Source organism: Salmo salar, chromosome 26 (assembly GCF_965601325.2).
Source record: "Salmo salar chromosome 26, fSalSal1, whole genome shotgun sequence".
Classification (NCBI taxonomy): domain Eukaryota; kingdom Metazoa; phylum Chordata; class Actinopteri; order Salmoniformes; family Salmonidae; genus Salmo; species Salmo salar.
Genome location: NC_138316.1, coordinates 42,027,754 through 42,042,362, shown reverse-complemented (window position 1 = coordinate 42,042,362; position 14,609 = coordinate 42,027,754). Strand labels below are relative to the sequence as shown.

General features: G+C 40.2%; 1 protein-coding gene across 1 annotated transcript in view; it reads left to right on the top strand.

Annotated features, from left to right (window-relative positions):
- The first annotated feature begins 12,611 nt into the window (after positions 1 to 12,611).
- Positions 12,612 to 14,609, top strand: part of LOC106562772 (neuronal acetylcholine receptor subunit alpha-7) — a 157,783-nt gene continuing 155,785 nt past the window's right edge. Inside the window, exon 1 of the mRNA XM_045708899.2 lies at positions 12,612 to 12,796. Coding sequence (XP_045564855.1) covers positions 12,739 to 12,796 — 58 coding nt within the window. The 5' untranslated portion in view covers positions 12,612 to 12,738. The remainder of the gene's footprint in view (positions 12,797 to 14,609) is intronic.

Sequence of the window (14,609 nt, the reverse complement as noted above, 5' to 3'; positions counted from 1 at the left end):
TGGAGAAAGGAGCCCCCTCTGAGATGTGCAATAATAACTTCAGAGTTATTTTTTTACTGTTACAGCTTCATTCTGTAATCACATGGTGGTGTTTTGTGAGTTCTCTTCAGTAACAAAGCCTTGAAGATGAGCTAATAACCACTGAACACTTGTTGTATTCGGCGCATGTGGCAAATAAAGTTTTATTTGATAAGCATTCATAACCATTGATAATGTTCATAACCATTGATAACATTTTTTTTTCTCCAATTTCATGGTATCCAATTGGTTGTAGTTACAGTCTTGTCTCATCGCTGCAACTCCCGTACGGACTCAGGAGAGGTGAAGGTCGAGAGCCATGCGTCCTCCGTAACACTGCTTCTTGACACAATGCCCATCCAACCCAGAAGCACCAATGTGTCAGAGGAAACACCGTACACCTGGCGACCTGGTCAGCGTGCACTGCACCTGGGCCCACCACAGGAATAGCTGAGATAAGGATATCCCTGCCGGCCAAACCCTCCCTAACCCGGACGACGCTGGGCCAGTTGTGCGCTGCCCCATGGGCCTCCCGGTCGCAGCCGGGTGCGATAGAGCCTGGACTCGAACCCAGAATCTCTGGTGGCACAGCTAGCACTGTGATGTAGTGCCTTAGACCACTGCCCCACCCGGGAGGCCACATTCAGAACCATTGATAACATTCAGAACCATTCATAACATAGATAACATTCATAACCATTCATAACATTGATAACATTCAGAACCATTCATAACCATTCATAACATTCAGACCCATTCATAACATTGATAACATTCATAACCATTTATAACATTCATAACCATTCATACCATTAATAACATTCAGAACCATTCATTCATGTATGCAGTTAGACCCTCAAAGTCATACCAGTTAGTGTTACCAGATCAGTATGATTGCTACCCAGAGAATACCATGCTTTAGTTCTACCACTATGGACTCCAATGAGGCTTCACTAAGGGTCTTTTACAGCCTGGGGCCACAGGGACAGTTAAACCCCTTCCACTGGGCCTTGTTTTGTTATGGGTCTCAACAGCTTGTTAAAGGTCTCCCTTGTATAAGCACAGTGGAGCTAGTCTCTACTCTTTCACAGAGGATCACTTGGCCTGTGTCATGATACCCACAAACACAGTTCTATTCAATCTGGAAAGATGAACAGATTCCTGGATAGAAATGAAAAGCCGACATTTGCAGTCTCTGCTAAAGCGGGAACATGTCCTTTTAAATGTCATTTCTGCGGTAAAGCTGAATTTCTGCCATGCTGATTGAATAGAACCCAGTAAGATAAGGTGGGATAGTAATGTCTGTGTGGTGTCCATATGTCCACAGTTCTGTCCATTACTTCTGAATCAAAGGAAACATGATGTTAACATACACATACTGTAGTTCTGGGGTGGGTTGAAGTAGGAGCGGCAGGACAATAACAGCTTTTGTTGACCAGATTCACAGCTTTGCACAGTGTTAACAATGACTTTGCACTGTGTTAACAATGACTTTGCACAGTGTTAACAATGACTTTGCACAGTGTTAACAATGACTTTGCACAGTGTTAACAATGACTTTGCACAGTGTTAACAATGACTTTGCGCTGTGTTAACAATGACTTTGCACAGTGTTAACAATGACTTTGCACAGTGTTAACAATGACTTTGCACAGTGTTAACAATGACTTTGCACAGTGTTAACAATGACACGTGACTACTCTTGTTGATGCTGCTCCAGCTGACGACTTCATCACAATTGAACTCTTCAGTTTCCACCGACTTCCATTCGGGTTGCAGCAGGTATCTGAGGATTTCTTGAAAAGGACAGCTAACAAAATGTCACACCAAAAACATTGCTATCTGGTCATGCCGCAAAGCTTGCTGTCAAAATGTGTGTTTAACCAACCCTAACCTTTTAATCAACCCTACCTCTATCAACAGCCGTGTATCCCACAAACAATGCAAAGTGGTGTGATAATTGAAAACAAGCTTTATCTTCAACCTCAACGCTTAACCTTTACCATTTATCCACCTTGCTACCATGGTAACAGACACAAGGCTGTAAACCAATCAAAGCAAGCAATGTCTGACTTTAGACATCAAAATCTTGTGAAAGTTTACACAGTTCTCACTATAATCATGCTGCAACAAAGGAAATGTAGGTGTTTTATCTCTGTTTTATCTCTCCTGTTGCACCAAACATTAGTTTGTTTGTTGGTGATTTCCTGTTGAAAGATGTGGCTGATACAATCAACTACAGAACACATCTGGTTTCCAAATGTTACATAAGCTCGTAACAGGATCTGCTAACAATTAGAGGGATGCAGAGGAAAGAAAAGTGGATTTTATTGTCTATTGAGTGTAGACAAATTAATGCAGATTGTATTTTCCCTTGGGTGATTGCCAGGCTACACTGTTCACAGAAACTAATTTCATTAGAGAAGCTCCACAATGGCACCGTTGCTGGTTGGCTTTATCTCTGGCCTGAGGGCATGGTGTCCCACTCTGAAGCTCTCTTAAATACGGATCAGTCACTCAGAACCGGACTAATGCCAGTCTCATTCTGATCCCACCAGTCTTGAGATGGACTTGATTACCAATAGGAAGGGTCTCGAGGTACACTGTACACAGCCTCAAATAAATATAGAGCCCTAGAAGGTACACTGTACACAGCCTCAAATAAATATAGAGCCCTAGAAGGTACACTGTACACAGCCTCAAATAAATATAGAGCCCTAGAAGGTACACTGTACACAGCCTCAAATAAATATAGAGCCCTAGAAGGTACACTGTACACAGCCTCAAATAAATATAGAGCCCTAGAAGGTACACTGTACACAGCCTCAAATAAATATAGAGCCCTAGAAGGTACACTGTACACAGCCTCAAATAAATATAGAGCCCTAGAAGTGGGTGTCTCCCTTTAAGCCAAGTTCAATCAATTCCTTCATTTTAAACTGCCATGAAGCCACATGAGATTGCTTGGAGGAGCTGGGTTCAATTTGGTGCTCAGAAAAAGTGATTGTTGTTTTGTTGCTTTGGAAATGATTCCGCTGCCAGTAGAGCACAATTACAATACAACCATAACAACAGCTAAAAATATGAAACTGAATGGCTTTGTGTCTCTGAAGATTTAAAGTAATCAGTTATATTTGGCTGTGTCTAAAGCCTGTCTATTGTGCTTGTGACTTGTTTTTCAAGTATAAATGTAGCCTATTATCACTTAAATGTGAAATCCATCTATGGAAGTTAATACTACTAATTACCTTGTTGTCCTCAGTGTGTTATGTAAAACTCGAGCATGTTGTTATGTCATCTTTTAACAACGCAATCGCAATTTGAGAGTTCTACGTTGCAAATGATAGTGTATGATTGTACCGCAACTTAACTTCATTGTTGTCACATTCAATGGTTCATGAAAGAACCAGAAGTAGAAACACCATTCACACCAAAGCAACCCCTCCACTAGTCCAGAACAAATAGGTACTCTGTCACAGAAGATTTCTCCATTGGTACCATAACTTATCAAGCCTGTGGTAACATAGCAGGCCATCCCCACTGGGCACACACTGGTTGAATCAACGTTGTTTCCACGTCATTAAAATGAAAATCCGTTGAACCCTACGTGGAATAGACGTTGAATTGACGTCTGTGCCCAGTGGGTTCCTGCCATTACAATAAGTTGTAGTAGGAGACCTACACTGCCTCCAGAAAGGATTCACACCCCTTGACTTTTTCCACATCTTGTTGTGTTACAGCCTGAATTGAAAATGGATTATATTGAGATGGTGTGTCACTGACCTACACACAATACCTCATAATGTCAAAGTGGAATAAAGCTTTTAGAAATTGTTACAAATTAATAAAAAATTAAAGCTGCATTGTCTTGAGTCAATAAGTACTCAATCCCTTTGTTATGGCAAGTAAAAATGTGCTTAACAAGTCACATAAGTTGCATGGACTCACTGTGTGCAGTAATATAGTGTTTAATATAATTTTTTTATGATTACCTCATCTCTGTACCCTACACATACAATTATCTGTACGTTTCCTCAATCAAGCAGGGAATTTCAAACACTGATTCAACCACAAAGACCGGGAGGTTTTCCAATGCCTCGCAAAGAAGGGCACCTATTGGTAGATGGGTGAAAAAAATGAATAAAGGTTTATGAATACTTTCTGAAGGCACTGTATGTTTAGAGAAGAGAAACAGCGCCCCTCACTGGCAGAATTAGTACATTACATGGCAAATGATAATCTCTAAGGTAACAGGAAAGATATCATAATGGGACCCATTGATCATAACCACTGTCTCTCTAGCTCTCTCTCTCTGCATCTCTCTCTCTCTCCAGTTCTCTCTCTCCATCTCTCTCTCTCCCCTCTTGTGTTCTTGTCTTCTTCCATCAGTTTTCCTAGGGGCCTTTAAGTGTTGAAATATTGTAGCCTTAAGCATCACCTCAAGCACTGGTTTTCATCCCTGAGCATTGCTTTTCACAGTAAATCTGTGAAATCTGTTAAATCTTTTCAGGGAGATTAGAAGTGAGACTTTAATTGTCTGGTCTATAGGGTAATATCTTGTCTGACTTTGGGAACTAAGTGATGGTGGGTTAGGTGGGTTGTCATGTAAGGCTATATATAGAAATCACCTTAAACTGTTTTGCAGTAAATTGCCATTAGGTTTTAGCTCGTAGGCTATTGCAGTTTTAAAACACATGGACAACCTGATTCCTAGTCCCTGAACATAAACCAGATGGCACTTCTCTGTTTTGTTTCAATGTGTTTGTCCCCATCTCGTTACCACCAGGTAGAGCATCTAGTCTCACGCTGCATTCATTTCAAAGTTCTCTAAGGTACAGTATAACAATTAACTAAGCCCTTGCACTCGTGGGAATTGGCCTATATGGATAGGGCTACATTGAAATGTTTCTTACAGAAGAAATATGGAACGCATAACCATGGTAACAATGAAAAGGGAACAGTTTGGCATTTATGGGAACATTATTAGACTAAAGGTGAGGACACAACAGGTCACCTAACACAAGACTGAATTCAAACCTTACACTGTTGATTTGATGTGCATTTTAAATGAACCGTACTTTTCGCCGAGAGGTCTAACTGGTGTTTCCGAGTGGCCACAGACCTCTCCAAAGTGTGCACATTTCTTTAAAGGAAAGATTCATAGATGTTATATTGTATGTGTGCGTCCTTTGAGCGACATTCTATCGATTCCCGGAATAATTTCATGTTTTGAAGTGTATCGGAACTATTCGCCATTCAAGCAGGCAGAAATACAGGCGGTATGATGACTTTTACATCCGTCTGCTTCAAGCATGCAGCAGTTTAATATTGGAAATGAGAGGAGCATAATTTTACAACGAACCGGAACAGAGCCCTAGGCACTAGATATGGTGAAGGAGATGTTTTGGCATCACACTGAATATCACAGTTCTGTTGTACAAATTGGGATGTTTTGCCGACAGCCTAACTCTCGTTAGATGAATGAAAAGTCAGCTGAGGATTTAACCTCACGGCCAACAGCTCTACTTCTACAGCTGATCTGTGCACTGTAGAATAGATACACTGTGTCAGCAGGTTTCAATAGTTCAATTGTGTCAAGATGAATGAGCGTACAGTACTGCTCTTAGATACGGTATAACAACCACAATATGATGGAGTATCATTTCTGTCTTGGCTGTGAAGACTGCAGTATGAAAAACACAAGGGAAGCAACATAAAAAATGATGTATGAGAAGTTCTCTACCGGTCTGATCTAGTAAATGGTATTACTGTTCCATTTCTCCATAGTTCAAATGCTTAACAATTTAGTTATTGTGGTGGGTCATTCTTGAATTGTGGTGGAAATGCTGTCCTTTGACTTTGGCACCATGTAAAAACACTTTACAATTACAAAAACATGACAAATACTAAATGTTCAGTTTTATTTAACTGTTGTTTAATAACAAAACATGTGTACATCCTTTATACTGCAACACATATATTTGTATGCATTGTAGAAACTACTGGGGGCCAGCAAATTGGCTTGTGCCACTGGTGATGTGTAGTGACATGGTTTTGGGATTTAGAGCCAAGGAAGCAGCTACTCTTCCTGGGGTCCAACCAGGCTTAAAGCAATTACATCGCAACAAAACACAACAGCAACCTACATCCTCAATAAAACAATACACCATAAAAAGGTATTATTCTAATGTGAGCCAGAGGTGTCAGGGAGGGACAGAACGATCGGTCAGTGATATACCAAAACACATTCCTGGTGTTGTAGTAAGGACACTACAAAAAGAAAAGCACTGTCCAAAAGGTCCAGTTGAACATTTTCCACAACTTGTATGCTCACCCCAACCAGCTCTTAAAAAAAATCCTTAAAGGGGCAGTCGGCAGGTCCTACATCAATGTTTGTATAAATAAATGAATTTGATGTACTCATTGATTCTTGAAAAACTTAATGAGCTTAGTTCAGCTGTCACACCCCATCAAAACCCAACATAGAAGCTTGTTTTACTCCTATGTTTGTAAACAATGAAAATGTAAACAAACATTGTAGCCTCAACTTGGTTAAAACTATAATTTTGATATCATAGATGGTCAGTCCTTTCATCCATAGCACTGTCTATGAATTAGGTGGTTACATTTCTCCATCCCCATCCCTCAGAAATACTTTTTTCAACTGCTGATTGCCCCTTTAACATTGTAAAATTGATTCAATTGTTTTTTTACATCTACACACAATACCCCACAATGACAAAGCAAAACCAGGTTTTTAGAAAAATGTTCACATTCATTCAAAATAAAAAACAGAAATACCTTTATTTACGTAAGAATTCAGACCTTTTGTTATGAGACTAGAAACTGAGCTCAGGTGCATTCTGTTTCCATTGATCATCCTTGAGATGATTCTACAACTTGATTGGAGTCCACCTGTGGTAAATTATATTGATTGGACATGATTTGGAAAGGCACATTTGGAAAGGCACGGTACAACAGTTACCAGTGCATGTCAGAGCAAAAACCAAGCCATGAGGTCAAAGTAATTGTCCGTAGAGCGCCGAGACGACAGGATTGAGTCGAGGCACAGATCTAGGGAAGGGTACCAAAACATTTCTGCAGCATGGAAGGTCCCCAAGAACACAATGGTCTCCATCATTCTTAAATGGAAGAAGTTTGGAACCACCAAAGACTCTTCCAAGAGCTGGCCGCCCGGCCAAACTGAGCGATCAGTTATAGGTTTGAAGAACTCCTCAGGACATTTCCTCACACCGTATTATAAACAGACCTTGATTTTCATCTCAAGAAAGCTTTTGATGTTTTTTCTCTCTGTCCATCCTTGTAGCCACATTCAAAGGGTAAGAAAGAGAACATTAGTGGTTGGTATTCCGCAAATACATATGCAAATACACTTCAATAATGAACACAAATAGGCCCGCTCAATACATTATGGAAACAGAACAAAACTGTAATTCTCTTGGACGATCACTAGATGTCACCTCATCTTTAAAATAGAATATCTGTATCTGTGTTCCCTTTTGAGCATACATTTATACATTATATGTTGGGGTGTTGTCTGTGAATGGAAATAGAAGAAACCAACAGGGTTAGAAACCCAGATCTCCTGCGCACCAGAAAATAGTTGGCCTTTTATTTCACCTTTATTTAACCAGGTAGGCTAGTTGAGAACAAGTTCTCATTTGCAACTGCGACCTGGCCAAGATAAAGCACAGCAGTTTGACACATACAACAACACAGAGTTACATATGGAATAAACAAACATACAGTCAATAATACAGTAGAAAAAATACAAATCTATATACAGTGAGTGCAAATGAGGTAAAATAAGGGAGGTAAGGCAATAAATAGGCAATGGTGGCGAAGTAATTACAACATAGCAATTAGACACTGGAATGGTAGATGTGCAGAAGATGAATGTGCAATTAGAGATACTGGGGTGCAAAGGAGCAAGATAAATAAATAAATACAGTATGGGGATGAGGTAGTTGGATGGGCTGTTTACAGATGGGCTATGTACAGGTGCAGTGATCTGTGAGCTGCTCTGACAGCTGGTGCTTAAAGCTAGTGAGGGAGATATGGGTCTCCAGCTTCAGTGATTTTTGCAGTTCGTTCCAGTCATTGGCAGCAGAGAACTGGAAGGAAAGGCGGCCAAAGGAGGAATTGGCTTTGGGGGTGACCAGTGAGATATACCTGCTGGAGCTCGTGCTACGGGTGGGTGCTGCTATGGTGACCAGTGAGCTGAGATAAGGTGGGCTTTACCTAGCAGAGACTTGTAGATGACCTGGAGCCAGTGGGTTTGGCGACGAGTATGAAGCGATGGCCAGCCAACGAGAGTGTACAGGTCGCAGTGGTGGGTGATATATGGGGCTTTGGTGACAAAACGTATGGCACTGTGATAGACTGCATCCAATTTGTGGAGTAGAGTGTTGGAGGCTATTTTATAGATGACATCGCCGAAGTCGAGGATCGGCAGGATGGTGGTATGTACAAGGGTATGTTTGGCAGCATGAGTGAAGGATGCGTTGTTGCGAAATAGGAAGCCGATTCAAGATTTAATTTTGGATTGGAGATTCTTAATGTGAGTCTGGAAGGAGAGTTTACAGTCTAGCCAGACACCTAGATATTTGTAGTTGTCCACATATTCTATGTCAGAACCGTCCAGAGTAGTGATGCTGGACGGGTGGGCAGGTGCGGGTAGTGATCGGTTGAAGAGCATGCATTTAGTTTTACTTGCATTTAAGAGCAGTTGGAGGCCACGGAAGGAGAGTGGTATGGCATTGAAGCTTGTCTGGAGGTTAGTTAACACAGTGTCCAAAGAAGGGCCAGAAGTATACAGAATGGTGTCGTCTGCGTAGAGGTGGATCAGAGAATCACCAGCAGCGAGAGCGACATCATTGATGTATACAGAGAAGAGATTCGGCCCGAGAATTGAACCCTGTGGCACCCCCATAGAGACTGCCTGAGGTCCGGACAACAGGCCCTCCGATTTGACACACTGAACTCTGTCTGAGAAGTAGTTGGTGAACCAGGCGAGGCAATCATTTGAGAAACCAAGGCTGTTGAGTCTGCCAATAAGAATGTGGTGATTGACAGAGTCGAAAGCCTTGGCCAGGTCGATGAATACGGCTGCACAGTAATGTCTCTTATCGATGGCGGTTATGCTATCGTTTAGGACCTTGATCGTGCCTGAGATGCACCCATGACCAGCTCGGAAACCAGATTGCATAGCGGAGAAGGTACGGTGGGATTCGAAATGGTCGGTAATCTGTTTGTTGACTTGGCTTTCGAAGACCTTAGAAAGGCAGGGTAGGATAGATATAGGTCTGTAGCAATTTGGGTCTAGAGTGTCTCCCCCTTTGAAGAGGGGGATGACCGTGGCAGCTTTCCAATCTTTGGGGATCTCAGACGATACGAAAGAGAGGTTGAACAGGCTAGTAATAGGGGTTGCAACATTTTCGGCAGATTATCCCGCTAAGCCAAAGCCTGTAGCAAATGCAACTCTTCAGGTATCAGGCAAGGTTACTCATCATGTGAACAACTAGCCAGGAAGAGTCATTACCAGAGGAAGCTGTGGGATTGTATTGTGATTGAAGTTGTCTTTCAGTGTGCCTGGTGCTAGTGTAATGGAGGCAGTTCGGTGGCCACGCACATGACGAGTAACTTTGCCTAGTGTTGAGTAACTTTCCCTGACACTTGAAATATTTCATTGCATCCCCAAGCTATACTGAACAAAAATATAAATGCAACATGTAAAGAGATGGTTTCATGATGTCATGACGTTGGCCTGTTGGGGGAGGTTTATGACCCCCATATATACCTTTCCCCTTTTCTCTCTCTCTACTTTATAGAGTTGACTCTTGTAAAGCCTTTTTAACATAGAGAGTCTAGTAACATCAAAACGTGGGAAACAGAACCATATTTCGGTAATCCAACCAGTTGAAAATATGCGTTGGTACTTAATGAATATGATCTCAGATCAGTTGTTCTCTGAGACATTACTACTAATGACAGGATGACATAAACTGTATCTTGGAAAGTCGACACATTCTAGTTATCAGATTCACATGGAATTGTTGTGCAATTTTAAATGTTTAAATATGAAACTATTTGTGAAAAGATTAAATGTAATTTCAACGTGAAGATGACGATCAACACGCCGAAAGGATGAATTTCGACTATACCAGCCAGAATATAGCATGAGCTTAAAGTATGGCAACTTGGTGTAAACTTTGAACTCTTATTCACTAAAGAAGTGATACCTCCTAGCCGATTGAGTTAGCCGCAGCAACGGTAAACGTGGGCTAGGAGAGGACGGACAGAGTATCTATTCTACCATGCTTCAGTTCACCACTAGACATTCTTCAGAGGACAAGAGATCCATGCTGGACAACCCGGCCTTCTATCTACGACCAATCTACCGAAGCGCAGCTCAGAGTAAATATTTATTGCATTTTCCTTTTCAAATGGACGGTTATTTAGAATGCATAAAATACTGTATTTACGATAGCATAGCTTCTCCCTTTGTTACTCAGTCTTCCCCGTCTTTCACTCAAACCCAACCCCCTTTCTTTGTGTAACCAGCCGTCATATCTGTTCTGTCCGCTAGGGACGTTTTGCTTTATGACATAATTAGTATTCAATGTATGATCTATTCTGTGTACATGTAATTCTGTGTGATTATTTAGGTATTTAGTAAATAAATAATTAAACCAAATTTTGCATTGCTGATTCAACTTGTGAGCCAGGGTTCGTGAAGATAACCAAGAATTTACAACTTTCAGATGAGACTGAATAAGGTGAGGATTAAATATTGAGTGCTACTGATGCAAAAGATTACTAGGTCTTTAAGAGTTTATTCGGAAGATAACAGCTCTATAAACAATCTTTCGTGGTGCCCCGACTTTCTAGTTAATTACATTTACCTGATTAGCTTAATCAGGTAATATTAATTACAGAGAAATTATTTTTTAGAATAGCATGTCATATCACTTAATCCGGCATAGCCAAAGACACGACAATGAGCAGAAATAAAAGATCCCAGACATTTTCCATATGCACAATGTAAAATTAGTTTACATCCCTGTTAGTCAGCATTTCTCCTTTGCCAAGATAATCCATCCACCCTACAGGTGTGGCATATCAAGAAGCTGACTAAACAGGATGATCATTACACAGGTGAACCTTGTGCTGGGTACAATAAAAGGCCACTCTAAAATGTGCAGTTTTGTCACACCACACAATGCCACAGATGTCTCAAGTTTTGAGGGAGCATGCAATTGGCATGCTGACTGCAGGAATGTCCACCAGAGCTTTTGCCAGTGAATTGAATGTTCAATTTTCTATCACAACGTCGTTTTAGAGAATTTGGCAGTACGTTCAACAGGCCTCACAACCACAGACCATGTATGCCCGGACCTCCACATCCGGCTTCTTCACCTATGGGATCATCTGAGACCAGACATCCGGACAGCTGATGAAACTGAGGAGTATTTCTGTTTGTAATAAAGCCCTTTTGTGGGGAAAAACTGGGCCTGGCTCCCCAGTGGGTGGGCTTGGCTCCCAAGTGGGTGGGCCTATGCCCTTCCAGGCCCACCCATAGCTGTGCCCCTGCCCAGTCATGTGAAATCCATAGATTAGGGCCTAATGAATTCATTTAAATTTCCTTATATGAACTGTAACTCAGTAAAATTGTTGAAATTGTTGCATGTTGCATTTATATTTTTGGCTTAGCAGGCTAAAGTGTTGTTCTGGTGTACAGAACAGCAGGTTCCAACCCTGTCATTACACTAGTCTAAAATCAATGCGCAGAGAGCCCGACATGTCTAGGATGTACGGTGGTGCATGGTGGTGTTGTGTTGCTGTCCTGGTTCATGCCTCCAGGAAGCAATTTGCATACATTAAACAAATTTTAAAAATGCTAAATTAGGCAGTTGGAAAATGAAAACAGGCACTTTCCATTTCACATTGCATTTGCCATTTTCTGTATATCATTTACCATTTTCATGAAACATTTCGCTTTACATTTTCCATTTTTCAATTAACTATTTTCAGTTTAAATTTTTTATTACGTTTATTGTGGCAAAAATAATGACCACTAATATGAAAATATAAATACAATTATCTTTTTCACATTCCAATTTAGCATTTCATTTTCAAAGTGGCGCTGATTATCCTCCACATCAGCATGGTGTCAGAGAAAAATCCAATCAACTGCGTTACTGAAAGAAATCCGAAAACATTCAGAAACACTTCAGATGTCATGTTTTAATAGCCTGAACATTTACTTTTACATTTCCCTATTTGAAGTAACATGTAGACATCATTTGACAAGAAAAAGTGCTGTGCGTAAAGTTTGGCCACTGTAGCTATCGTCAACATTGCTGCGCGCATAAATTGTATAACTAGTCAGGTGGCACAATGTCTCCGGTATAGTGACAATGGTTTACTTTATTGCACTTTTGCAAAAGGCAACAGCAAGTCTGTCACTGCAGCGCAATGTGACAGACCCCTCTCTTGTCAAACATATTTAGTAGGAGGGGCGGCGGCTTTATCTAGGTCCCAGTCCCACTGCTGCCGCCTCCCCCGCTCACATCTCTTCCAGCCTTCACACTTCAGTGAGGAAGACTATGGAGGATGATCATTGATGTTTGATATTTTTATGAATTAAAATACATCCGGAGTTCAGCGGGTCTATGCCAGACACTTCTATTGAAAGCAATGATGGGTCCATGGAATGCTCTCCTCTACATTGCAGTCACTGTCTGCCTATTGAAGGGTAAGAAGTAATGCATGTATTTTAATTGTATTGTTATGTGCATCCTAAATGTTCATTAGATGTGCTATTGGTGTTCAGTGCTGCTTTCAAATGAAGTTGTTGGTCAACGTCAGTTGTGCACAGGGGATACATTTTGACAGTTACTGTGCTGAACATACTGTATCACTCCATGTTTTCAATGCATGTATCCTAGCACCTCTGATCCTAATCTATCCATGTATTACTACTGTCTATTCACATGTTGAATCCCAGGACTGCTTCAACAGGCTTGATTCAGGCTGCTACTCAAAATCTGACATAAAAAGTTTTAAATGAATAAATAATATGACAGCTTGTAAATAGATTATAAATAGATGCTGTATTTACATCAGCAACATCACTATGCAGATGGCTTTGGCAGGCACAAAGAGAATGAACAATGACTTACGTGCCATGCATTTACATGTAGTTATAACCAGTAAGCCTAGTTAGTTATTCCCCATTAGAACTGTGATGAAAGCATGCACTCCATAAAACAAGGTGTGGACATGATCTGCATATTCAAGACAGTGAGAAATAAATTAAGCAACAATCTATTGTGAGAAAATTATGAGAAACAACCTTTGTTTGGACAGATGTGTTATACACCTCAACTTATATATGGTATACACCTCAACTTAGATATGATATACACCTCAACTTAGATATGATATACACCTCAACTTATATATGATATACACCTCAACTTAGATATGGTATACACCTCAACTTAGATATGATATACACCTCAACTTAGATATGATATACACCTCAACTTATATATGATATACACCTCATCTTATATATGATATACACCTCAACTTTGATATGGTATACACCTCATCTTAGATATGATATACACCTCAACTTCTATATGATATACACCTCATCTTAGATATGATATACACCTCAACTTAGATATGGTATACACCTCAACTTAGATATGATATACACCTCAACTTAGATATGATATACACCTCAACTTAGATATGATATACACCTCAACTTAGATATGATATACACCTCAACTTATATATGATTTACACCTCAACTTATATATGATATACACCTCAACTTAGATATGATATACACCTCAACTTATATATGATATACACCTCAACTTATATATGATTTACACCTCAACTTAGATATGATATACACCTCAACTTAGATATGATATACACCTCAACTTATATATGATATACACCTCAACTTAGATATGATATACACCTCAACTTAGATATGATATACACCTCAAGTTAGATATGGTATACACCTCAACTTATATATGATATACACCTCAACTTAGATATGATATACACCTCAAGTTAGATATGATATACACCTCAACTTATATATGATATACACCTCAACTTAGATATGATATACACCTCAACTTAGATATGATATACACCTCAACTTAGATATTGTATACACCTCAACTTAGATATGGTATACACCTCAACCTATAATCACACATAATAATAAGGAGATTAAGATCAATGACAATTTTAAGTCATAGGTCATAGGTCAATGAAATGGTCATTGTGACAAATATTACATCAGTATTGGCAAAGCATCATATTAATTTGCTTTCCAAGGTGATGTTTCCCATTGAGTGCTGCATTGTCATGGATGGTCACACTCCCATGTGGCTTGTAGCTCTTGTTTAAGACAAAGCTGTCACAAGATGTCATGACATTACATCCTGAGTAACAGTATTACCCACTCCTCTTCCTGCCTGTGCTTACTCTGAAAGCATATATACTCTGTCTTTCCTTGTTCATGTTTGTTC